We start from the raw sequence: 25,732 nt of genomic DNA on the forward strand, positions 1-25,732 counted from the left end.
GGTGTTGTGATTTACTTCTCTAAATGAAAAATAAAGAGTTCCAATAGTTGGGAAATGTATAGACTGGAGCTAATGATACTTGTCCAATAAATAGAAAGGGCCGCAAATTATAATTTTAACACCGGTCTATTTGCAAAAAAGCAGAAGGTTCGCCTTTGTAGAGTTAAACCCGCGACATTGCGATTCCCCAGGGTTCAGCAAAGGAACTGAGAAGCAAAGCCACCAGGCGCATGCTCACTGTGCAGCACTACTATGAAGAAATATCGGATTTCCGTTCGTTAAACCTATCGTTAGCGGATTAACCTGCGCAGCTTTATTGCAGGCATCGGATTGGCTTTTCAGTTGCAACTTCACTCAGTTTATTCAAGCTGCCATAAATCCAAGCGGGTAAATCAGCAGGTTATAGCGTGAGGGTTGTAATTCACGGGAATTAACAGTAATCGGCCCCTATTTAAGCCAGAGAGATGGAATCCCTGCCATAACAGCTGGTGGGGGTACCTGAGAGCTCGGCACCTGTAAACCCAGCATCTTGCAATAAGAATTCGCCATGGAGGAAATGTGAGCGCTGCATTTAAGGCCAGAGACGGAGGAGCTGGGCGGAGCCATTGGAGATCAGGGGCGATGACTGTTGGAAACATCCACAAAGGGAACAAAATTGAAATAATCGAAACTGAAGCAATTTGAAATTTATTTGTTCAGTGAATGTCCAGAATTGAATAAATATTGGAGGGTTAATATGCCCTTGACAATATTGATAACAAATAAATTGCTGCCCGTATGAAATTCCCTTTTGCGATATTTAACGAGGGGTTTAGCCCATTTATTTTAAGGAGTTAAGCCTATTGTAATTAAGAAGCAGAAACACGTTCATCACTGATAGCGAACCGAATGACTTCTACCCTGAGATCTAATATTTTTACTGTGACTCAATAACGTTAACATTTAAACTCTGTGCCTGTCCATGGGGTGAGTATGTGAGTTTCTGGGTGGCCGGAAAAGTAACGCCTCAAAGTAACTCCTTGAAGGGCTTTCACGTATATAAACGCTGGATGAACCATTAATTCTTGCCCTACTCTAAGGGCAAGCGCATATGGTAATGTAATCTGTCAGTATAAATCACCAATGTTTGGGTGAGCCAGGGAAGGATCTTGGAAAAGGAGGAGACAAGAGGGTAAAACTCAAGATTTGTATTCAAACTGACTTTTGAAAAAGTTTGGTAAACCTGGCGAGATCCCACAACGATGTAAAGTGAAAAATAGACCGTTGTCACTCCGCCTCTGCATCAGGAACTATTGCTCGTCGCCTGGGACTTTTTGGTCACATTGTAAATACAGTTATTGCCGCTTGTATGAATGAGCTTGCTGTTAAACTGCTCGGGCAGCAACTCATTGTGGAATTTAGCGGCCCCCTCTCTGTACTTCACATTAGAAGACACGTAAATTGTGGTGTTTTCGTTACAGAGATGCAGCAGCGTCTGTAAAAGACTTGGAAATTGCGATGGGCTGTACACAATATCCGACCCCAGGATGAAATCATAGTCGGCTGGAAAGTTTCCCTGATCGTTACCCCAAGTAAGGGCACAGACCTTTGAACAGGGTCTGGAGCTGACTGGAATGTTACCAGAGACGCTGTATTCTATTTGCTGCAAAATGTCCGGTCTGTCCGTCATGGTGACATCGCCACCTGGCAAAAAGAATAAAATAACAACATAATTATCCCATCGTTTCCCCGGTAGCAGGAGTTGCAACATACATTCTGGTCACGGGAAGAGAACTAAAGTAGAATTCTGTAAATACTTTGGCTTGTATCTACAGATGGAGGTTGAAGGGGCCTCTAAAAGTATCTCTAAAGTATATCATGATAAACACACACAAAGGCCTGTACCAGTACAATTGACTGGTTTTCGGAGTAGCATCAGCTCCAGCTATCTGGCAAAGAGCTATGGAGCAAGCCCTCCAAGGGATTCCGGGGAATAAATGCTACCTAGACGACATCCTTGTAACAGGAGAAAACGACAACGAGCACCTTGCCAATTTGGAGCAGGTGCTCGCTAGGCTTAGAGAACGGGGCCTACGAGCAAATCGCCCCAAGTGCGAATTTTTCCAGAAACAAACATCATATTGTGGCCACATAATTAACGAGGAAGGGTTGCATAAGTCACCTGAAAAAATTGAAGCGGTCATAAAAGCCCCAGCACCTGAAAATGTCTCACAATTAAGGTCATTCCTGGGATTGATAAACTACTATCATAAATTTTTACCGAACTTGTCAACTGTTCTGCACCCTCTTAACGAACTGCTACAAACGGGAGTAATTTGGAAATGGAGCGAAGACTGTAAATGTGCCTTCCATAAATGCAAAGGCTTCATCACGTCCAAGGAAGTTTTGGCTCATTGCAACCCATCACTGCCAATCAGACTGGCGTGCGATGCATCCCCTTATGGCGTAGGAGTGGTATTATCACATAGATTCCCTGATGGCTCAGAGCGGCCGATAGCTTTTGCGTCACGCTCAATGAACTCAGCTGAGCGTAACTATGCCCAGATCGACAGGGAAGCACTCAGCCTGGTATGGGGAGTTAAGAAATTCAACCATTACCTACACGGACAAAAATTTACCTTGTTGACTGACCATCAACCCCTCGTCTCCATATTCAACCCTAAAAAGGGTGTTCCCATTATGACAGCGCAAAGGCTACAGAGGTGGTCCCTTTTCCTAGGGGCACACCAATATGACATAGAATACAAAGGATCAAAACAGCATGGGAATGCTGACGGTTTATCGCGCCTACCGTTGCTAACGGTAGAAGAGGCACCTACAGTGGACCCAGTGGAGATGTTCCACTCAACCACAGTGGAATGTCTACCAGTAACAAATTCTGCCATTGAAAAGGAAACGAGAAATGACCCGATTCCCTCACGAGTCTACAATTTAACGGTGAAGGGATGGCCAGCGCATGGTGAACAACTGTTGCCAGCATTCTCGCAAAGAAGAGAACAGCTGTCAGTGTGCTGAGGAACCTTGATGTTTGGATCCAGATTGGTGATTCCACCCAAACTCCAGGATAAAGTGCTAAAGGAGCTTCTCGAGGGGCGTCTGGGTGGAGTGAAAATGAAGAACCTAGCCAGAGCATTTGTGTGGTGGCCAGGTATCGTTGGAGACATCGAAGAAATGACCAAGAGCTGCCTAGGATGCCAGAAGGTCCAAAACGCCCCACCACAAGCCCCTCTACATCCATGGGAGTGGCCCTCATCTCCATGGCAAAGGGTACACATCGACTTTGCTGGTCCATTTATGGACTCAATGTTCTTAATCGCGGTTGATGCACACTCCAAGTGGCCGAAGGTAATAAAGATGTCCTCCACCACCACGAAAAAACCATCACAGTACTAAGCACCATATTTGCCAGGAATGGGCTGCCTGAACAGATCTGTTCTGATAATGGACCGCAATTTGTGGCCGAAGAATTCAGGATGTTCTTAAAAACAATGGGGTTAAGCACTACACGTCCGCCCCATACCATCCCACCACCAATGGATTGGCTGAAAGTTTGTCCAGACCTTCAAGAAAGCCATGAAGGCCATGGGTAATGAAGACATAAATCTACAGCATAAGGTAGATAACTTCTTATTTGCATACAGGAATGCAACACATGTGGTTACAAACCAAACTCCCGCCATGATGTTCTTCAATAGAAACCTAAGATGCTGGCTGGATTTGATCAAGCCAAACATCAGAAGGGACGTGGAGAACCGGCAATTTCAAGGCATGAATGAAAGGCCAACTAGAACCTTCCAGATAGGTCAACAAGGTTTGGCCCGGAACTACCGTACCGAGAAATGGCAGCCTGGAACTATTTGCACATGACTAGGACCGCTGATGTATACCGTGGACATTGGAGAAAGCATAATAAGGTGCCATGCTGACCAGATCATAGAGTCATCCGAAAAGGGACAACCTACACCACAACTCTATATGCCTAATGATGAAGCAGAGATACCCATAGTATCTACCTCCGATCCGGTGATACTGGAACCAGGTGAACCTGACACTGGCATTCAAGCCGAATCGAGCTTGCCAAAAGAACCTAGTACACCACCAAAAACTACTACACCACCGAGGCGTTATCCGGACCGTGTCAGGAAGCCTCCAGAGAGACTGACTTATAATTGATTAACTGCAGCAAATATGTAGATTATTGTTCTTGTAACATGTTCATTAATTATTACTTAAAATGTTATGTACTGGTTGTCTAAAAGGGGAGGAATTGTGGTGTATGTGCCTGTAAGAGCCCCTGTACACTGTAATGCCAGTAATGGCCACTCGGGCTATATAAGCCTGTATAGTGTCTTGTATCTGTTAGTTCACCTCCAGACTTTGTTCAGTAAACACCTGTGAAACCAACTCCTGCATTCCGTGTCTCCATTAACACATGGATACAACAATTTCAAAGAGCAGTTAAGAGTCAACCACATTGCTGTGGGTATGGAGTCACATATAGGTCAGACCTGGTAGGGACAGCAAGTTTGCTTCCCTAAAGGACATTAATGAACTAGATGGGTTTTTATGAAAGTCTGATAGGATCATCATTACCATTACTGACAGTAGCATTTTATTCCAGCTTTATTTAATTATCTGAATTTAAATTCCCCAGCTGCCATGGTAGGACTTAAACTCGCGTTTCGGGATTAATAGTCCAGGCCTCTGTATTACTATTCCAGTACTATAACCACTGTTACCGTGCCCCACTTTAAACTAGTGGACAGGTACAAAAAATTATTTTAATGGCTAACGGAATGCTAAAAGAGACATAAAGCAGAGAACAGCGGTAAACGGTTGCTTTTAACACTGGAGGGAAGTATACAGTTGTGTAATCGGAATTTAGGAACAGGAGTAAGCCGTTCAGCCCCTTGTGTCTGTTCCACCATTCTGTTGGATTATAGCTGATCTGTCTCTCAAGTCCATTTACACGCCTTCATTCCATATCCCTTATTAGACTTGCCTAACAAGAATATATCAAACTCAGTTTTGACATTTTCAATTGGCCTAGCCTTGACAGCTTTTTGAAGAAGAGAGTGCCAGACTCCCACTAGCATTTGTGTGAACGAAATGCTTCCAGACATCAATCATCAGCAGCATAGATCTAATGTTAAGGTTATGCCCAATTGTTCCAGATGTGGTCTAACCACAGCTTTATACAACTATAGAATAGCTTCCACCACTTAGTATTCCTGACCTGTTGAGATGAAGACCAACATTCCATTAGGCTTTTAAATTACTTTTTTGCACCTGTCCACTAGTTTTAAGCAGTTTCTGTACAGGAACCCTAAATCTCTCTGCTCCGCCACATCTCCTAACTTCTCACCATTTAAAAAATGATCTGATGTATCTTTCTTTGTTACAAACTGGATGAGCTCACATGTCCCCACTGTAAGATTTGATCAAGGGTCACAGATTACCCAAAAGTGTTGAGGAATCACAAGTGGTTTATTGAGGAGCAACAGTTCAAATACAACATGAAATCAAGATAGACACATTAGACATACAATGTGTAACAGGTGAGAACAGTTTACCATCCCAGATCGGACGGATGGATGGATGAGGCAGGACGACTTGATCTTTGCAGCCTCCGGTAATGATCTCTTCATCTTCCATCATCTCTCAAGCTGGCTGAGGTGTTAAGCCGAAGCTAGCATGGATCCACCTTGGGGAGCTCTCCTCCGTCTGCCCTTTTCATCCCCTTCTTGACTGCCCGTTTATACACCTTATTTTAGGGGCCGGGGGATACCTCACGTCAATCATTAATTTAATTACATTTACCTATTCCATTGGTCAGTTACAGGGAATAGATACCCAAGCCAGATCCCCTTGTAACCTAGGCTCCAGTCTCATGAGATCATTCCTTCACTTATCTCTTGTATGGACATCTTGTTACCTTCTCCCAGACAGTTTGTTTTAGATACATGGATCATGAGGCTCCTTCCACAACCTCTTATCAAGCCCAGTCATGCCTACATATTATGTCCTTGGCCTCATAACGAGCCCTTGTGAAAACACTTACATAACATGATTAACATTGTTCTGTGTCAGCTCAGGCAGACTGCTGAAGAAATTCCCTTAACTAGAGAAGCCTATTTCTTATGATTCTATAGAATCACTATTTCTTACACCACATTGAACTTCATCTGCCACCAGCTTGCCCACTCATGAGCATGGTGATATTTAAGTTCATATCTGAAATAAGAATATACTTGAGATCCTGATATTCTTTACAGTCGGCTCAGTAATAAGGAGCCTGTTCACCCATCACTCCTGTGCTTCCTGATCTACATTAGTTCCTGGTTAAGCAAATACTTCAATTTTAAATTCTCCTCCTTGTTTTCAAATACCTCCATGGTCTTACCCCTCCCTATCTCGACAACCTCCTGCAGTCCTATTACAACACTTGCAAATATCGGCACTCTTCCAATTCTGGCCTTTCCAGCATCCCTGATTTTAATTGTTCCGCCTTTGGTGGCTGTACCTTCAGCTGCCAAGGCCCGAAGCTCTGGAATTTCCTCCCTGAACCTCTTCGCCTCTCCACCTCTCTTTTCTCCTTGAAGACGCACCTTAACACCTACCTCGTTAACCCTTACCTCCCCTAATATCTGCATATGTGACTCGGTGTCAAACTTTGTTTCATAATACTCCTGTGAAGCACCTTGGGACGTTTTACTATATTAAAGGCGCTGTATAAATGCAGTTTGTTGTTGTTGTTGTAAGGGCATGCAAAAAATGATCCACCTTTTGTGATATCTGGCTGTAAGCTGAAAAACTTAATTTATTATTATTCATGTTTTGCTACACAGTAGTTCTTTCTGAAGCCACATTGTTTTGGAAAAACAAAAGCACAGCAGTGATTATTTATTCTGCACTACCAGTTCCATTCAAGTACTGGAACAAGTTCAAGCTTTATTACCTTTTTATTGCTTGTGGTACAAAGTAATTAACATTATAGACATATGAATAATACACCAGACAGGAGCTGCATTTAAGGCCAGAGACGAAGGAGCTGGGCGGAGCCATTGGAGATCAGGGGCGATGACTGTTGGAAACATCCACAGAGAGAACAAAATTGAAATAATCGAAACTGAAGCAGTTTGAAACTTATTTTTTCAGTGAATGTCCAGAATTGAATAAATATTGGAGGGTTAAAATGCCCTTGACACTATTGATAACAAATAAATTGCTGCCCGTATGAAATTCCGTTGTGCGCTATTTAACGAGGGGTTTAGCCCATTTATTTTAAAGAGTTAAGCCCATTGTAAATAAGAGACAGACACACGTTCATCACTGATAGCGAACCGAATAACTTCTACCCTGAGATCTTATATTGTTAGTGTGACTCAATAACGTTAACATTTAAACTCTGTGCCTGTCCATGGGGTGAATATGTGAGTTTCTGGGTGGCCGGGAAAGTAACGTCTCAAAGTATCTCCTTGATGGGCTTTCGCGTATATAACCGCTGGATGAACCATTAATTCTTGACCTGCTCTAAGGGCAAGCGCATATGTTAATGTAATCTGTCAGTATAAATCACCAATGTTTGGGTGAGCCAGGGAAGGATCTTGGAAAAGGAGGAGACAAGAGGGTAAAACTTGAGATTTTTATTCAAACTGACTTTTGAAAACGTTTGGTAAACCTGGCGAGATCCCACGACGATGTAAAGTGAAAAATAGACAGTTGTCACTCCGTCTCTGCATCAGGAACTATTGCTCGTCGCCTGGGACTTTTTGGTCACGTTGTAAATACAGTTATTGCCGCTTGTATGAATGAGCTGGCTGTTAAACTGCTCGGGCACCAACTCATTGTGGAATTTAGCGGCCCCCTCTCTGTACTTCACATTAGAAGACAGGTAAATTGTGGTGTTATCGTTACAGAGATGCAGCACCGTCTGTAAAAGGCTTGGAAATTGCGATGGGCTATAGACAATGCCCGACCCCAGGATGAAATCAAAGTCGGCTGGAAAGTTTCTCTGATCGTGACCCCAAGTAAGGGCACAGACTTTTGAACCGGGTCTGGAGCTGACTGGAATGTTACCTGAGACGTTGTATTCTATTTGCTTCAAATTGTCCGGTCTGTCCGTCATGGTGACATCTCCACCTGGCAAAAAGAATAAAATAATAACATAATTATCCTATGGTTTCCCGGCAGCAGGAGTTGCAACATGCATTCTGGTCACGGGAAGAGAAAGAAAAGTCGAATTCTGTAAAGAAAAGGAAGCTATCTGGGCAATTCGGTGCGAATGCCCTTGAGCCAGTCAGAGTTCGGAGTTCTCTCATCGAGTTCGGAGCACATGTCCTGAACCGGATTCGGGAAATTGAGATCACCCAACGCGCGCCTGCTCTAAAGCGTTGGCTGCAATGCAGGTTTCACAAGAAGATCAAGTGAAATCAGACCTTTAAAAAATCATATTCCATTTAAAAATATGACAAGGAGCAGCAATCCTTCTCTAATCGCGCCTGTCGGTTTCCTTTTAATGCCGCTGTTAGTCTGTTGGGCAAGCAACCGTCGCGTTATTTTAGCAAGAATTTTCTCCAGGGCCTGATCATGTGGAAATAATCAGGTCTGTGGGCACTTTACAGAGAGTGCTATAATATTAGAGTTCATCAGTCTGCCATTGCAGGCCGGCTCAAGCCGATTGAGCCTAAGTGTGTCCTTTGAAGACAGAAAGTGACTACTGCGGTATGTAACTTAACTCCACAAACACCATTGGCATTTATAGAGAATTCTTGTTCGGAACAAAAAAAAACAGATGCCCAGCTTTTAAACACGCGTAATGCCTTAGTCTTGGCTAATCCAAAGATTTTATCAAGCAAATACAATAAAATGGACAGGAACATATTCAGAACCTGCACCCGCGTTCCTGTAAGTACTTTTTCATGAATGTAACTTTTAAACAAGCATATATTGAGTACTATTGAGTGCTGCGTGGAAAATACTTAACATAATTGAAACAACCGATCAATATATTCGGAATCTGAGACCAGCCGGTTAGATAGATTTGGCGCAACAATATTTAACTCAGATGACGTCCCATGGATTAGGGTTCAGTGGAGCAATGAGTGAAGCTGCTAGTGACATCCAGTGGCGGAGCATCAATCTAACAGCAACTTCAAATACCACCCGATTGGCAGATTCCCGGATTGGATCCTTTCTCTGGCGTCTGGGTCTAATATTCACGTAGATTTAATCATTAAACCTCAACAATCGTCCCGTGAATGCTTCCCGGGTCATTGTACAATAATGTTTTTGCATCGTTTCTCTTGTTACTGTGGCAACACGAGTGCCGGATTTCTTGAATCCCAGCAATGCCTATGCTGATCAGCTTGAATCCTATGGTGGTGCTGCTGAGTGTGGAGATCCACCGAGTTGCACAAAGGTGCAACAAGACAAGAGTTTAAAAATCTTTCCCACCTTTCCTGAAAACAAATAGTATAAAGGGAGGAGAAAGTAGCAAAGGGGCATTGATAGATTTAATGAGTGCAGAATTGTAACAAATGGAATTGAACGTGGGGAAATCTGAGGCCACTTTGGACCTATGAAAGAGAGATCAGAGTATTTTATAAATGATAAGAAGCTGGCAACTGTGGAAGAGCAGAGAGATTCAGGGGTCCATACACAGAAATCACTAAAAAGTGGTGGACAGGTACAAAAAATTATTTAACTGGCGAGTGGAATGTTATCCTGTATCTTAAGAGGATTGAAACACGAAGGGATAGAAGTTATGCTGGAGTTGTATAAAGCTCTGGTTAGACAGCTCCTGGAGCACTGCATTCCATTCTGGGAACCACACCTCAGGAAGGCTATATTGGCCTTGGAGAGGGTACAGCACAGATTCACCAGGATAATGCCAGTGTTACATTATGATGACAGGGTACATAGGCGAGTCTTGTATTCCCCTGAGTATGAAGATTAAGGGGTGAGCTAATTGAGGTGTTAGCATTAAAGAATTGGATAGGGTAGATAGAGGTCATTTATTTCTTCTGGTGGAGGAGTCCAGACCAAGGAGCATAACCTTAGACTGAGAGCTAGGGCATTCAGGGATGATGTCAGAAAGCAATTCTTCACAAGGATGTTAGTGGAAATCTAAAATTCGCTCCCCCAATAGACAGTTGAGGCCAGGGGTCAATTGAAAATTTCAAAACTGAGATTGATAGATTTTGCTGAGGCAAGGATATTAAGGGCTATGTAACCAATGTTGATTATTGGTGTTGAAATATAGATCCGCTGTGATCTAATGGAATGGAGGAACAGACCCCAGGGCTAACTGACCTAATCATCTACCGATATTCCTAATTGTCACTCTATGGGTAAACATCTTGAAGGGGAAGTATGCACCTCACAAAATAATTAGAGAGGACAAAAAGACGAATAATAATGATAGGAGTAACAACTGTGAATAGTTGTTATAGCGCAATTCACTACAAATAATTACTGTAGGAGTAACCACTATGAAAGCTAACTATAGCGATATGCACGAATAATAGTAAGTATTTTGATCAGCTCTATAATTGTACCTATACATTAATACAGTAACTCGAGGGGTAAGCTCCATGAACAATATGTGGAATGTTAAGCACTACGAATAGTAAATAAGTGGGTAGGTATTGTGAGCATTAACTATTGTAGTAAGGTCATGAAATATAACTATAGGGATATGCGCTTTAATTAGTAAGTAGAGGGATAAATACTCTGAATAGTGACTGCAGAATTAACTTACCCAGCAGCACCGCTAATATGCCCACAATCCCGGTGCCAGATCCCAGTTCAAGCACCTTCTTCCCAGAAAAATTAATCTTCTCATCGTGAAAGTACTGACAAAGGGCAAGACCCTGAAAAAACACACTCATATAAAGATAATTATTTACAGGGTACACAAAGCACGAGGACAATGTTGGAAGAGGGAGGGAAGGATGATTGCTGCGGAAATTGTTCAAAGGCCAATCACGCACATTCGTGTTGGAAGGTCGGAGCAACGTTGACAGAGTCCTGCAAGTAGGTCCTCTTCCCAACCTCTCGGGTTTAGTGGGGAGTGGATCTACGCAGAATCAAGGAAAGGAGAGATATATAATGGAAAGCAAAGTGATCCAATCCGACTATCGCCACTCGTCCCCTAAGGTATTTACAAATAATATATCCATCTTTCACAGCTGTGTTCACTGTGAGAGCAGTGTGGGTATCCGAGGAAAGAGCAATTAGAATTTCCAGATAAAGAGTTAGACTGCAGTTATCCTGTATTGCCGGTCTGAGGCGATGGAAGTAGACTCTGAATGTGCAGCGAAAGAACAGTAGAAGCAGGACACTGCCATCAACGGCACACAGTTCACCTGACGTGATCTAATGGAATGAAAGACATCACTGGTCGACAGCATTTTGGGCTATTTGTGTCATTCAACATCAAAAGGTTACTTTCTACTGAAGGAAAGTGGTCCTTGCGGGCTGTCCCTTTAACTGGCTTTATATACTCGGTGGCAAAAGTGGCTTATTTGCTGGCAGCCTTGGCCACCAAGGTAAAACCCTCTGGTCAGTGAGTCAGAAGGATTCTGGTTAATTTCCCACTGGAAGTGCCACTAAGCAGTGGCAGCAGTGAGCGGAGAAAGAGCGGCCGAGAGCGGACCTGAATTAAAGCAGGGTCAGCGGAGTGAGGATAAAGAGCGGCCGAGAGCAGACCTGAATTAAAGCAGGGTCAGCGGAGTGAGGATAAAGAGTGGCCAAGAGCGAACCTGAATTAAAACAGGGGCAGCGGAGAGAGGATAAAGAGCGGCCGAGAGCGGACCTGAATTAAAGCAGGGTCAGCGGAGTGAGGATAAAGAGTGACCTGAGAGTGGGCCTGAATTAAAGCAGCGGCAGCGGAGAGAGGATAAAGAGCGGCCCGAGAGCGGACCTGAATTAAAGCAGTGGCAGTGGTGAGAGGATGAAGAGCGGCCCGAGAGCGGACCTGAATTAAAGCAGCGGCAGTGGTGAGAGGATGAAGAGCGGCCCGAGAGCGGACCTGAATTAAAGCAGGGGCAGCGGAGTGAGGATAAAGAGCGGCCGAGAGCGGACCTGAATTAAAGCAGGGGCAGCGGAGTGAGGATAAAGAGCGGCCGAGAGCGGACTTGAATTAAAGCTGGGTCAGCGGAGTGAGGATAAAGAGTGACCTGAGAGTGGACCTGAATTAAAGCAGCGGCAGTGGTGAGAGGATGAAGAGCAGCCGAGAGCGGACCTTAATTAAAGCAGCAGCAGCGGTGAGAGGATAAAGAGCGGCCCGAGAGCGGACCTGAATTAAAGCAGCGGCAGTGGTGAGAGGATGAAGAGCAGCCGAGAGCGGACCTTAATTAAAGCAGCAGCAGCGGTGAGAGGATAAAGAGCGGCCCGAGAGCGGACCTGAATTAAAGCAGCAGCAGCGGTGAGAGGATGAAGAGCAGCCCAAGAACGGACCTGAATTAAAGCAGCGGCAGCGGTGAGAGGATGAAGAGCGGCCCGAGAGTGGAGCTGAATTAAAGCAGTGGCAGCGGTGAGAGGATAAAGAGCAGCCCGAGAGCGGACCTGAATTAAAGCAGCGGCAGTGGTGAGAGGATGAAGAGCGGCCCGAGAGTGGAGCTGAATTAAAGCAGCGGCAGCAGTGAGAGGATAAAGAGCGGCCCGAGAGCGGACCTGAATTAAAGCAGCGGCAGTGGAGAGAGGATAAAGAGCAGCCCAAGAGTGGACCTGAATTAAAGCAGCGGCAGTGGAGAGAGGACAAAGAGCAGCCCAAGAGCAGACCTGAATTAAAGTAGCGGCAGTGACGAGAGGATAAAGAGCGGCCCGAGAGCGGACCTGAATTAAAGCAGCGGCAGCGGTGAGGCTGTGATTCAAAAACAACAAAAAACTCAGAGTGACTTCACAGGAGAGCTGGTAGGTGATTGGTTGGTGAGTATTACAGCTTTATTTGCTCTCTAATTTAGGGAAGGGGGTTAAATTAAGAGCTGAAAATTTGTAACTTGCTAGTACTTATGAAATTAATAACTTAAACTAGGTAAAATAATCAAACAATGAAACTAAAATATCGGTTGAATAAAAGCTTTAACTAATTAATTAATAAATAAAACAAGGTTAGAGATGGCAGGGCACGTGGTGTGTCATAACTGCAGCATCTGGGAGTTTGTGGAGAGCATTATGATCCTGAGCAGCCACACCTGCAGTAAGAGTCTGCAACTCGAGGAACTTCGGCTCACAATTGTTGAGCTGGAGTACGAGCTGCAGATATTGCGATGCATCAGGGAGGGGGAGAGTTACCTGGACACTTTGTTCCGGGGGGCAGTCACACCCTATAGGACAAGTAGCACTTTAGAGTTCATCAGTATTCAGGAACAGGCGGGTGTGACCGTGAATCAGGAAGGTATGTGTTCTCAGATATGTAATGATGGCAGAGCCTCAGCCCTGGATCTGGTCCAACAGGTACGAGGTACTTGCTACCTGTATGGATGAGGAACAAGACTGCATGGAGGATGGGCAAACTACCCAGGCACCATGATACAGGGGGTCTTCCAAGTAGGGGGAGAAGGAAGGAATGTGTTAGTATTAGGGGACAGTATAGTCAGAGGGATAGATATTATTCTCTGCAGCTGCGAAAGAGAGTCCCAAAGGAGTTCTCCTGGAATTTAGAAGAATGAGAGGGGATCTCATTGAAACTTATAAAATTCTAACAGGACGAAACAGACTAGATGCAGGAAGGATGTTCCCGATGGCGGGGGAGTTCAGAACCAGGGGTCACAGTCTAAAGATAAGGGGTAAGCCATTTAGGACAGAGATGAGGAGGAATTTCTTCACCCAGAGAGTGGTGAACCTGTGGAATTCTCTACCACAGAAGGCAGTAGAGGCCAATTCATTAAATATATTCAAGAAGGAGTTAGATATATTTCTTCAGGCTAAAGGGATCAAGGGATATGGGGAGAAGGCAGGGACAGGGTACTGAGTTTGGATGATCAGCCATGCTCTCATTGAATGGCAGAGCAGGCTCAAGGGGCCGAATGGCCAACTCCTGCTCCTATCTTCTATGTTTCTATGTTTCTCCTCATGGCTGGAGAAGAACTTGGAGTGGGAGGTGAGGATCCAGTTCTCGTGGTCCATATAGGAGCCAACGACATAGATAAAACTGAGAATGAGGTTCTGCTGAGGGAGCTTCAGGAGCTAGGGTCTAAATTAATAAGCAGAACCTCAAGGGTAATAATCTCTGGCTTACTACCTGAGCCACGCGCAAATAGCCATAGGGTCAAACAAATCAGAGAGTTAAATGCGTGGCTCAAAGCATGGTGTGAGAAGAAGGGGATTCAATTCAAGGGGCACTGGCACCAGTACTGGGGAAAGAGGGAACTGTTCCTTCGGGATGGACTTCACTTAAACCAGACTGGGACCAGTATCCTGGCGAATCATGTAACTAGGGCTCTAGATAGGGCTTTAAACTAAAAAAGGGGGGAGGGGTCAGGTGAAAGAACATTTAGAAATCGAAAGAGAAAGGTCAAGGCAATAGAGCAGTGCAGCGATTTAGGTGAAAATAAGCAGAGTGTGACAGGAAGGGACAGAGAGTTTCATGGTAGCAGTGCAGCAGAGAAAAAGGTCAAAACAGGGAATAATAGTAAAACAATTAAATTAAAGGCTCTTTATCTGAATGCGTGAAGCATTCATAACAAGATAGATGAAATAATGGCACAAATAGAGATACATAGGTTTGATCCAATACAGAGATGTGGTTGCTAGGTGACCAAGGTTGGGAAATAAATTATTATGGGGAATAATGAAACGGCAGAAACATTAAACAAATATTTTGTATGTCTTCAGAGCAGAAGACACAAAAAGCATACCAAAAATGCTGGGGAACCAAGGGTCTAATGAGGGTGAGGAACTTCACGTAATTAATATAAGTGGAGAAAAGGTACTAGAGAAACTAATGGGACTAAAAGCTCACAAGTCCCCTGGACCTGATGGCCTACATCCTAGGGTTCTAAACAAGGTCACTGAAGAGATAGTGGATAAATTGGTTTTGAGTTTCCAAAATTCCCTAGATTCTAGAATGGTCCCAGCGGATTGGAGGGTCGCAAAAGTAAAACCTCTATTCAAGAAAGGAGGGAGAGAGAAAACAGCAAACTACAGGCCAGTTAGCCTGACATCAGTCATCGGGAAAGTGCTGGAATCCATTGTTAAGGAAGTGGTATCAGGGCACTTACAAAATCATAACATGGTTTTATAAAAGGGAAGTCGTATTTGACAAATTTGTTAGCGTTTGTTGAGGATGTACCTAGCAGGGTAGATCAGAGGGAACCAGTGGATGTAGTATATCTGGATTTGGTAAGAACATAAGAAATAGGAGCAGGGATAGACCATTTGGCCCCTCGAGCCTGCCCTTCCTTTCAATGACATCATGGCAGTTTTGAACTTGGCCTCAACGCCACTTTCCCACCCACTCCCCATAACCCTTGATTCCCCCGTAACACAAATATATGTCTATCTCCACCATGAATATATTCAATGACTCCACATCCACAGCTCTCTGGGGTAGAGAATTCCAAAGATTCATGACCCTCTGAGAGAAGAAATTCCTCCTCATCTCCGTCTTAAATGGGCGACTCCTTGTCCTGAAACTATGCCCCTAGTTCTAGATTCCCCCACGAGGGGAAACATCCTCCCTGCTTAACCCTATCAAGCCCCCTCAGGATCTTATATGTTTCAATAAGATCACCTCTCATTCTTCTGAACTCCAATGAGTATAGGCCCAACCTGCTTAACCTTTCATCATAAGACAAGCCATTCATCTCTGGAATTAACCTAGTGAACCTTCTCTGATCTGCCTCCAATGCAAGTATATCCCTCCTTAAATAAGGAGACCAAAACTGCACACAGTACTCCAGGTGTGATCTTGCCAGCGCCCTGTACAGTTGTAGCAAGATTTTTCTAACTTTTTCTGTTTCCTGTATGAGGACCCCCTGATGCCTCTGTACTGCAGCATTTTGTAGTCTCTCTCTATATAAAAAATAATTTACTTTTTTATTTTTGCTGCCAAAGTGGATATTCTCACATTATACTCCATCTGCCAAATGTTTGCCCACTCACTTAACCTATCTACGTCCCTTTGCAGACTATTTGTGTCCTCCTCACAACTTCATTTCCCACCTATCTTTGTATCATTAGCAAATTTGGCTACAGTACACACGGTCCCTTCATCCAAATCATTGATATATATTGTAAATAGTTGAGGCCCCAGCACTGATCCATGTGGCACCCCACTTGTTACAGTTTGCCAACCTGAAAATGACCCATTTATGCCGACTCTCTGTTTTATGTTAGTTAGCCAATCCTCTATCCATGCTGATATATTACCCCAACCCTGTGAGCTCTTATCTTGTGCAGTAACCTTTTATGTGGCACCTTATCGAATGCCTTCTGGAAATCCAAATACACTACATCTACTTGTTCCCCTTTATCCACCCTGCTCATTACATCCTCAAAGAACTCTAGTAAATTTGTCAAACACGATTTTCCTTTCATAAAACCATGTTGACACTGCTTGATTGTATTATGATTTTCTGAATGTCCTGCTATTACTTCCTTAATAATGGATTTCAGCATTTTCCGAATGACAGATGTTGGTCAAATTGGCCTATAGGTTCCTACTTTCTGCATCCCTCCTTTCCTGAATAGGGGCATTACATTTGCGGTTTTCCAATCTGCTGGAACCTCTCCAGAACCTAGGGAATTTTGGTAGGTTACAACCAACGCATCCACTATCTCTGCAGCTACTTCTTTCAAGACCCTAAGATGTAGGCCATCAGGTCCAGGGGACTTGTTAGCCTTTAGACCCATTAGTTTGCTAAGTACTTTTTCTCTAGTGATAGTCATTGTTTCAAGTTCCTCCCTCACTATAGCGCCTTGATAATCAATTATTACTGGGATGCTTTTAGTGTATTCTACCGTGAAGACCGATACGAAATATTTGTTCAAAGTCTCTGCTGCTTCCCATTATTAATTCCCTAGTCTCATCCTATGAGGGAGCAACGGTTACTTTAGCTAATCTCTTCCTTTTTATATGCCTGTAGAAGCTCTTACTGTCTGTTTTTATATTTTTTGCTAGGTTACTTTCATAATCTATCTTCCCCCTCTTTATTGCTTTTGTAGTCATCCTTTGCTGGTTTCCAAAAGGCATTCGATAAGGTGCCACATAAAAGATTATTATACAAGATTAGGGCTCATGGGGTTGGGGTAATATAGTAGCATGGATTGAGGATTGGTTAACAGACAGAAAACAGAGAGTAGGATTAAACAAACCTTTTTCAGGTTGGCAGGCAGTAACTAGTGGGGTGCCGCAAGGGTCAATCTTGGGGCCTCAGCTGTTTACAATCTATGTTAATGACCTAGATGAAGGGGCTGATTGTAATGTATCCAAGTTTGCTGATGATACAAAGCTAGTTGGGACAGTAAGCTGTGAGGAGAACACAAAGTCTGCAAAGGGATATAGATAGACTAAGTGTGTGGGCAGTAAGGTGGCAGATGGAGTATAATGTAGGGAAATGTGTGGTTATTCACTTTGATAGGGAGAATAGAAAAACAGAATATTCTTTAAATGGAGAGAAATTTTCAAATGTTGGTGTTCAGAGCAATACAGAAAGCCAGCATGCAGGTACAGCAAGCAATAAGGAAAGCAAATGGCATGTTGGCCTTTCTTGCAAGGGGTTGAAGTATAAGAGTAAGGAAGTCTTGCTGCAATTGTACAGGCCTTGGTGAGACCACACCTGGAGTACTGTCCACAGTTTTGGTCTCCTTATCTGAGGGAGGATATATTTGCCTTGGAGGCGGTGCAACAAAGGTTCACTAGATTGATTCCTGAGATGAGAGGGCTGCCCTATGATGAGAGATTGTGTAGAATGGGTCTATACTCTCTGGAGTTTAGAAAAACGAGAGGTGATCTCATTGAAGCATAGAAGATTCTGAAGGTGATTGACAGGGTAGATGCTGAGAGTTGTTTCCCCTGGCCGGAGTGTCTAGAACTAGGGGGCATAGTCTCAGGATAAGGAGTAGGCCATTTAAGACCGAGATGAGGAGGAAGGTTTTCATTCAGAGGGTTGTGAGTCTTTGGAACTTTCTGCCTCAGAGGGCTGTGAATGCTGAGTCTCTGATTATATTCAAGACTGAAATAGATAGATTTTTGGACTCTAGGGGAATCAAGGGATATGGAGATCGGGCGGGAAAGTGGAGTTGAGGTCGATGATCAGCCATGATCTTATTGACTGGCAGAGCAGGCTCGAGGGGCCGTATGGCCTACTCCTGCTCCTATTTTTTATGTTCTTATGAGGACTTGAAAACGTAATTCAGCCAGACCCTTCAATACAGCACCGAGGGCCGCTGCTGAGAGTCAGAGACCAGATTTCGGATGAGATGTTCAACGTCCGCCCTCTCAGGCAGATGCAAACGGTTGCGTGACACCATTCAATGAAGAGAAGAGGAGTTGTCCTGGCCAACATTTATCCCTCAGCCATCATCACGAACACTTAGCTGGTCTTTTATCTCATTGCTGTTTGTGGGGCCTGCCGGGTTTCCCTACATAACAAATGGCCCAGAAATTCGGGTCCCAACGCGTGAGTATGGACGGAGTACTCACGCGTGGACCCGATGGAAGTGCCGGAATCTTGCATGCACTATGCATGGGCGGGAAACCGGCACCCCCGATCCTCTGAACCAAGGGGTTCAGAGGTCGAACGCGTGCGCGCGGGAGTCTGCGCCTGCACGTTGAACTTCCTTTTTTTTCAGGTTTTAACGTGCGGGTAAGTCTGTACATTTTAGAAATGTAAAAAGCAGCCATAAGGACTTCATTTTCAAAGGTAAGTGGTCAATTATTTAAAATTAAAACATTTTTTCCACAGTTTTTTTTACTTTTAAATACTTTAAAGCAAGGTAAGTTTATTTTTAGCCCCGTTTTTATATAAAATTATTTTTCTCAAAAATTTAAATTTTTGCTTAAAAAAGTTATTTAATGTCATTTATAGTTTATTTACAAAGTGTGATTTAAAAAAAATTATTTGAAGGTAAAGTACAGTTTTATAGCCTCAGCATTTATACGTTTTGACAGGTCTATCTGTCAAGGCTTATGAATGGAGCATTCCCTGCTCCGATTGGCTGCCTGTTGCTCACGTGATCCCAGGGGGCGCTTCGCACTAACTACGCTCCTGGGACACGCCAGCATAGCGCACCGGCCTCTGAAACAGGCCTTGTCAACGCTTCAGAAGTATTTCACCGCTTGGAGTTGCATTACGGTGTCCTTTGATCCTGCAAGGCGCCATATAAATAAAAACAATCATTCGATATTGTTTTGTGCCTGTTGTGTTTCGTGTGCCCTACACTGAGCAGATATTTTTTTGGTTTTCAAGTAAATCGTGTAAATAGTAATTATGCCGCCAAAGTTGATATAAAGACAGGGACACGCCCGCCTTCGTGTTGATCAGAAATCTAGAGCACAGCGTTACTGTAAAAAGGTACGTGCTAACAAGAAGCTGTGGGGTCTAAGATGTGTACACTCAGATCGCAAGGAAGCCAGTTTAGAAATCCCAGATTAAATCATTACTACACAGCGCCCAGGAGATCAATGTTGCCAAGCCAAGAGTTGGGACATCACTCTCCATTGAAGGGCTGGTACCATTCTGTCTCGGAATCAGACCGGGAGCTGACTCTGGAGATGTGCACCTACCTACACCCGCTTCCAATCCATGCGAGTGTAGCTAAAACTGCAACGATAAATAAGTCGGGAGTTTACTTTTAACCCCGAACAATACATTTGTAAAAGACCACCTGACTTACAGGTCCCCAGACAAAAGCAGAAACGCCTAAGAAAGCTCCTTTAAACATCGTGATCTTTAAAGGGTGTCCACTAAACTCATACTCCTTCTCCTCCAACCCCTTGGGGAGATTCTCGTCCTCGGTGCTGCTCATTCTCTCTGATTTCAAACGGACTCTCTTCGATCTCCAAGAAGATCTCTTCCGGTCCCGGATGTGTATTTCTGTCAGTTTCAGCCGCACGTGTCCACTCCAAGATTTTATCTCGGATTAAAGAAAGACTTTAAAGAAACCTGTAATGTAGAAAGGCAGCGCGACATTTAATTGTGTTTTAAATCTCAGACTATCACAGGAAGACCCACAGCAAAGCACAAGAGATCTCCTTTTACTATAAAATGGATACAACTGTTAAATAAAAGAATTCACCAGATTCAGCATAAACCCAACAGTGCCCGTTGAACCCAACAAGGAGCAGCGCTGTTTAAGTGGAGACACCATTACATACCTAAACAAGCCTTTATCTACTGGTCAGCTTCGCACTCCAGGTACCCGTGTGATGCTCAATGAAATGTATTGGATATATTTCTTAAGGCTAAAGGGATCAAGGGGTATGGGGAGAAAGCAGGGACAGGGTACTGAATTTGGATGATCAGCCATGATCGCATTGAATGGCGGAGCAGGCTCGAGGGGCCGAATGGCCTACTCCTGCTCCTATCTTCTATGTTTCTTTGTTTCTATTCGGTTGCGGAGGGACAAGGAGCAGTTGTAGAGCGGGAGAGAAAGTAGCCACACCCAAAGTACAGGAGAGAAAGAACAAGAGAATAAAGAAGTTGATCTGAAATTGAGTGAGGGGGTGAGAGTATAATTTGCAAACCGGGGAAATTAAATAGAAATATTCAGAGAGACCGTGATAGATTAAACTAAAGGACCGTTAAGGCTGTTAAAGAAGGGCTGGCATTTATATAGCGCCTTTCACGACCACCAGGACTCTCAAAGCACTTTAGAGCCAATGAAGTACTGTTGAAGTGGTGTCATTAAGAACATAAGAAAATAAGAAGTACGAGCAGGAGTGGGCCATACAGCCCTAGCGCATGCTCCGCCATTCAATAAGATCATGGCTGATCGTCGACCTCAACTCAACTTTCGTGCTGGATCTCTATATCCCTTGATTCACCTAGAGTCCAAAAATAATTGCATCTCAGCATTGAAGAAACTCAAAGAATTAGCCTCCACAGTCATCTGGGGCAGAGAATTCCTAAGATTCACAACCCTCTGAGTGAAGAAACTCCTACTCATCGGTCTTAAATGGCCTACCCCTTATCCTGAGACTATGCCCCCTAGTTCTAGACACTCCAGCCAAGGGAAACAACCTCTCAGCATTTACCCTGTCAATCCCCTTCAGAATCTTGAATCAGGAATCAATCTAGCGAACCTTCAATGCACCGCCTCCAAGGCAAGTATATCCTTCCTTAGATAAGGAGGCCAAAACTGTGCACAGTACTCCAGGTGTGGTCTCACCACGGCCCTGTACTGAGCCACTGCTGTAATGTGGGAAACACGGCAGCCAATTTGTGCACAGCAAGTCCCACAAACAGCAATGAGATACTGACCAGATAATCTTTTTTTGTATGTTGGTCGAGGGATAAATATTGGCCAGTTCACCGGGGATAACCCAGTAAGACACCTACCTTACGAATCTGGCTTTTCTCGTCTCTATTTACCTGCCGGGTTTCATGAGGCCCGGGAATCCCGGCCAGAATGGGTTAGAAATAAATATCTTGTTAAAAAGGAGGCACCAAACCTCCTTCAAAGCTTTTATGGAGGTCCCAGCTCCTGAGAATGCATTGGTCGCTCACCGCTATTAAAACCGGCAGTGGGACGGTTCGAGGCCGGTTTGAAATTTTTTAGATTTTAAATTCTCACCTGACCCAAAGCCCAGCCATTTTGGGGGTTACAATTACCCCCTTGGTTTTCTTAAGAGATTATATTAATTACTGTGGTTGTTCGGTGTTTGTTTTGCAGCGAATACAAATGTCTTTAAAATACGTTGGATTTACTGATAGCGGTTTAATCGGGTTAAATTTCAGACAATTTGTGTTCCGCCTGCACACCAGGCACTTTCCAAACCCGAGAAATGATGCCCACAGACTTTATCCCCGCTGAAATGTTGCCCTCCAGACAAGTCAGAAACACGGCAGGTGCAAAGCCTTTAATTATACAGGTGGAAAAATAGAAGGAGAAATAGCACAAAGAAAGAAATGGAAAGGGAGAAATGGAAGAACAAACTGCGATCTTGACCAGTGAGGTCACAAATACTGAATCCATTTCAAAACTGTAACGGAAATCCGTCAACGGCAGCTGGGTGATTTGAGCTGCGGTCCTGGGTACAGGAAGGATTCCAATAATAATCTTAATTTAAAAAGCATCTGCTCCAGTCAGAGCCCACATTCTGATAACAAGGAAGTTAAGCTTTAAATATAATCTAACAATGTCAACTTTTACGTTCCAATCCGTGAATCAAAAGTGGTGAATTCCAAACTTCACCTCGTTGTGCACATCCTAATGTGACAGTTTCCTTTCTTTATAAACGAGGTTTCAAATATATTGTCCGCCTCCCCCAGTCTTAATAGATGAGTTATTACGAGGCAAGATCTTTGTTAAAAGAAGCCAAATGTGAACTGTTGATCCTCAGATATAATAAGTATATTACTCGAAGGAAGGAGATTCTCACTGAGAATTATCCCAATAATAGTATTAATACTAATTCCGATAATACTAATAATGAAACCATTAATTTTCTTTCTAATCCTTATACTACTAATATTATTAATATATCCTAATAATATAATAATATATTTTATAGTCATTTCAATGCTGCTAATATTATAAATGCTCCCGATAATGCTAATAATAAAACGTTTACATTTACTGCTTCTAACACTCCTAACACTACAAATAATATATATCAATTATTTAGTTATACTACTAATTAAATACTTTCATTAAATATTATTTCATGGAGAAGGTGGCCTCGCAGCTCTCTCAGTCTCAGTAATTATTGAGCACTCCAGAGATACAGCAGCGCAGGGGAAATCGAGCAAAAGAATATCATTCAAAATTAAACACAATAAGGAAGACGACAAACTCACTTAAAGAGGCCTCACTGTTCCCGCAGTGGTCTTTAATTATCTTTGTTTCAGCCCACGTCCCTCCCACACAGACCCGAGGAGCACTGGAACAGCGCACAGTGAACTTGTGCTCCGGTTTTAACTTGTCAAAATCTCGCCAGTTTTAAACAGCCAGGTTTTATATCGCAAGATGACAACTGTGGACCAATGAGAAAAAAACCGTGAATTGGAAGTGTTGACAGAGCAGTCTGACGTGTTTCTTGGGAGTGGGAGTGGGGGAGGGACAATTTATTTTCCTGAACTAAATCCATAGAACTAATTCCCCATTATTGACCGAGCAGCCAGTCAGTTCAGTCTCTCCCGGTGATAAACTGGAACTGCCGACCAGAGATAATCTGCGCCCTGACTTTCCTTTCAGTATCTTAGAAAACGTCTCAAGCTTCCCTTGGCACTCGCCGAGGCTCCCTGGTAAATCCGAGCCCCACCGCCCTGCTCTAATATCAAAATATTTTAATTGAAGTTATCACCCCAGGATTCTTCTCACCCTGAGAGATCTCCTGTTAAAATAACTGTTGGAATAAATCGTTTATTAGATAAATGAATAAGTCACTAGGAAACAGAAATAACTTTACTATTTTAACATAATCTTGGTTTTTTTTAAATACGCATGTTCAGCAAATCCCTGTTAATGACATTTCGGTGTGGGGATGCCGGTGTTGGACTGGGGTGGACAAATGTAAGAAGTCACACAACACCAGGTTATAGTCCAACAGTTTTATTTGAAATCACAAGCTTTCTGAGCGCTGCTCCTTCGTCAGGTGAAGTGGAGAGATGCATAAAGACACAGCTTATATAGTCAGAGAATAATGCCAGATGATTACAGGTAATCTTTCTAACTGCCATTTATCACACCTCAGCAGAGAGATAATCACAGCAATCAAAGGTGTGAATGGTGTCCAAACAGGTTAGTCAGGAAAACATTACATCAAAGAACAATGAGGTGGGGTCACAAGGGGTCAAATGTTGTAGATGCTGGGGTCTGTATAAAAAACAAAAAACAGACAAAATACATTTTTTTGCTGGAAATCACAGCAGGTACGGCGGCATCTGTGTAGAGAGAACAAGCCAACGATGACGCAAGTCGGCCTTCGAGACACACGGCAACGCAAAATCATAGAGCAGAAACTGATAGCCAAGTTCCGCACTCATGAGGATGGCCTCAATCGGGATCTTGGGTTCATGTCACGCTACATGTAACCCCACCTGACGTAGGGTCATCCAGGCTCGAGTCGTCATTGACTTGTTCTCTCTACACAGATGCGGCCGGACCTGCTGTGATTTCCAGCAAAAAAATGTTTTTTTGTCTGTTTTTTGTTTTTCATACAGACCCCAGCATCTGCAACATTTGACCCCTTGTGACCCCACCTCATTGTTCTTTGATGTAATGTTTTCCTGACTAACCTGTTTGGACACCATTCACACCTTTGATTGCTGTGATTATCTCTCTGCTGAGGTGTGATAAATGGCAGTTAGAAAGATTACCTGTAATCATCTGGCATTATTCTCTGACTATATAAGCTCTGTCTTTATGCATCTCTCCACTTCACCTGACGAAGGAGCAGCGCTCTGAAAGCTTGTGATTTCAAATAAAACTGTTGGACTATAACCTGGTGTTGTGTGACTTCTTACAAATGACATTTTGGGGGATGGGTTTGGAGCGGTTACTGCGCCCGCTTGTATAACTGCGCTGATTTGAGACACAATTGACATTGAAGTAGGGTTGGGTTAAATGGAAAGTGCACTGAGCTGAGTGGCTCTGTAATCCTCATATTTGGCACCGTATATATTATGTAGAACATATCCATTACATATTATAGCCTGGAATGACATTCTGGCATCAGTTTGGTCTAAAATGTTGTCTTATGACAGTACTATATAATATTAGAATAGATTGCTTTGACCTCTGCTCGAATACCCTTAAAATCCAGCCTGGCGTTTGTTTACCTCGGGTCGTGTTTAACACACGGGTTTAGGGCCCTAACTTAGACATTGTCTCGGGTACAGTGGTGATAGTGGCTCCTGCAGTTGCCTAAGCATCTTATGCACAAGGGTGAGCGCCGAATGACGAATATATAACTAAAATATAACCCAGGTGTGTAACAATGGAATACCATAGTGATCTGACCGGGACAGCTGTCTCTTTCACGCCTGTGCTTCTGCAAAGGTGGACCGAGAAATACCTTGTTAAGATGAGGCGTGCGAATTCTCAAGCTCTTGGATTTCACAGTGAGTGTGCACAAGTTCATCAATTATAGTCAGATTTACTTCGTTTAATCAGTTCAACTTGTCTTTGTGGGTCATCTAACTTGGTAACCCAAATAGCTTCTAACTACTCTCAGATACTAACTTTCTTGCAGCCTTTGTAGGGCCTGACTATGTTTGTAGCATTTTCTTTAAAACCTGACTCCGCTCCTCCCCTATGCTGCACCAGACTGTTCGCACATCATTCCTGAAACAGAGCGGACGGCGGTCTGTATCTGTTTTTTTATTCTCAGGCAAAAGGGACCTCCCAACAGAATCAGTGTGAGGTTTTGATGGATTGCTGAGAATCAACAACAACAACTTGTATTTATATAGCACCTTTAACGTAGTAAAACGTCCCAAGGCGCCTCACGGGAGCGTTATCATACAGAATTTAACACCAAGCCACATAAGGAAATATTAGGACAGGCCAAAGCTTGGTCAAAGAGGTAGGTAGTAAACAGTGTCTTAAAGGAATGAAG

The 25,732-nt window shown here is 43.5% G+C and overlaps 1 protein-coding gene and 1 pseudogene across 1 annotated transcript; both read right to left on the minus strand.

The window, feature by feature from the left end:
• Positions 1-1,282: 1,282 nt before the first annotated feature.
• Positions 1,283-1,669, minus strand: LOC147109660 (EEF1A lysine methyltransferase 3 pseudogene; annotated as a pseudogene).
• A 6,072-nt stretch (positions 1,670-7,741) lies between these two features.
• Positions 7,742-19,977, minus strand: LOC147109661 (EEF1A lysine methyltransferase 3-like). The gene is made up of 3 exons (XM_086002343.1): positions 19,846-19,977; positions 10,763-10,874; positions 7,742-8,142 (listed from the first exon to the last, which is right to left on the minus strand). The coding sequence occupies exons 1-3, from the start codon at positions 19,975-19,977 to the stop codon at positions 7,742-7,744; spliced, it is 645 nt and encodes a 214-aa protein (XP_085858469.1).
• Between the last annotated feature and the right edge of the window lie 5,755 nt (positions 19,978-25,732).

The sequence above is a fragment of the Somniosus microcephalus genome, chromosome 12 (genome assembly GCF_052327205.1).
Source record: "Somniosus microcephalus isolate GS21.2 chromosome 12, FLI_Smic_1.0, whole genome shotgun sequence".
NCBI classification, from domain to species: domain Eukaryota; kingdom Metazoa; phylum Chordata; class Chondrichthyes; order Squaliformes; family Somniosidae; genus Somniosus; species Somniosus microcephalus.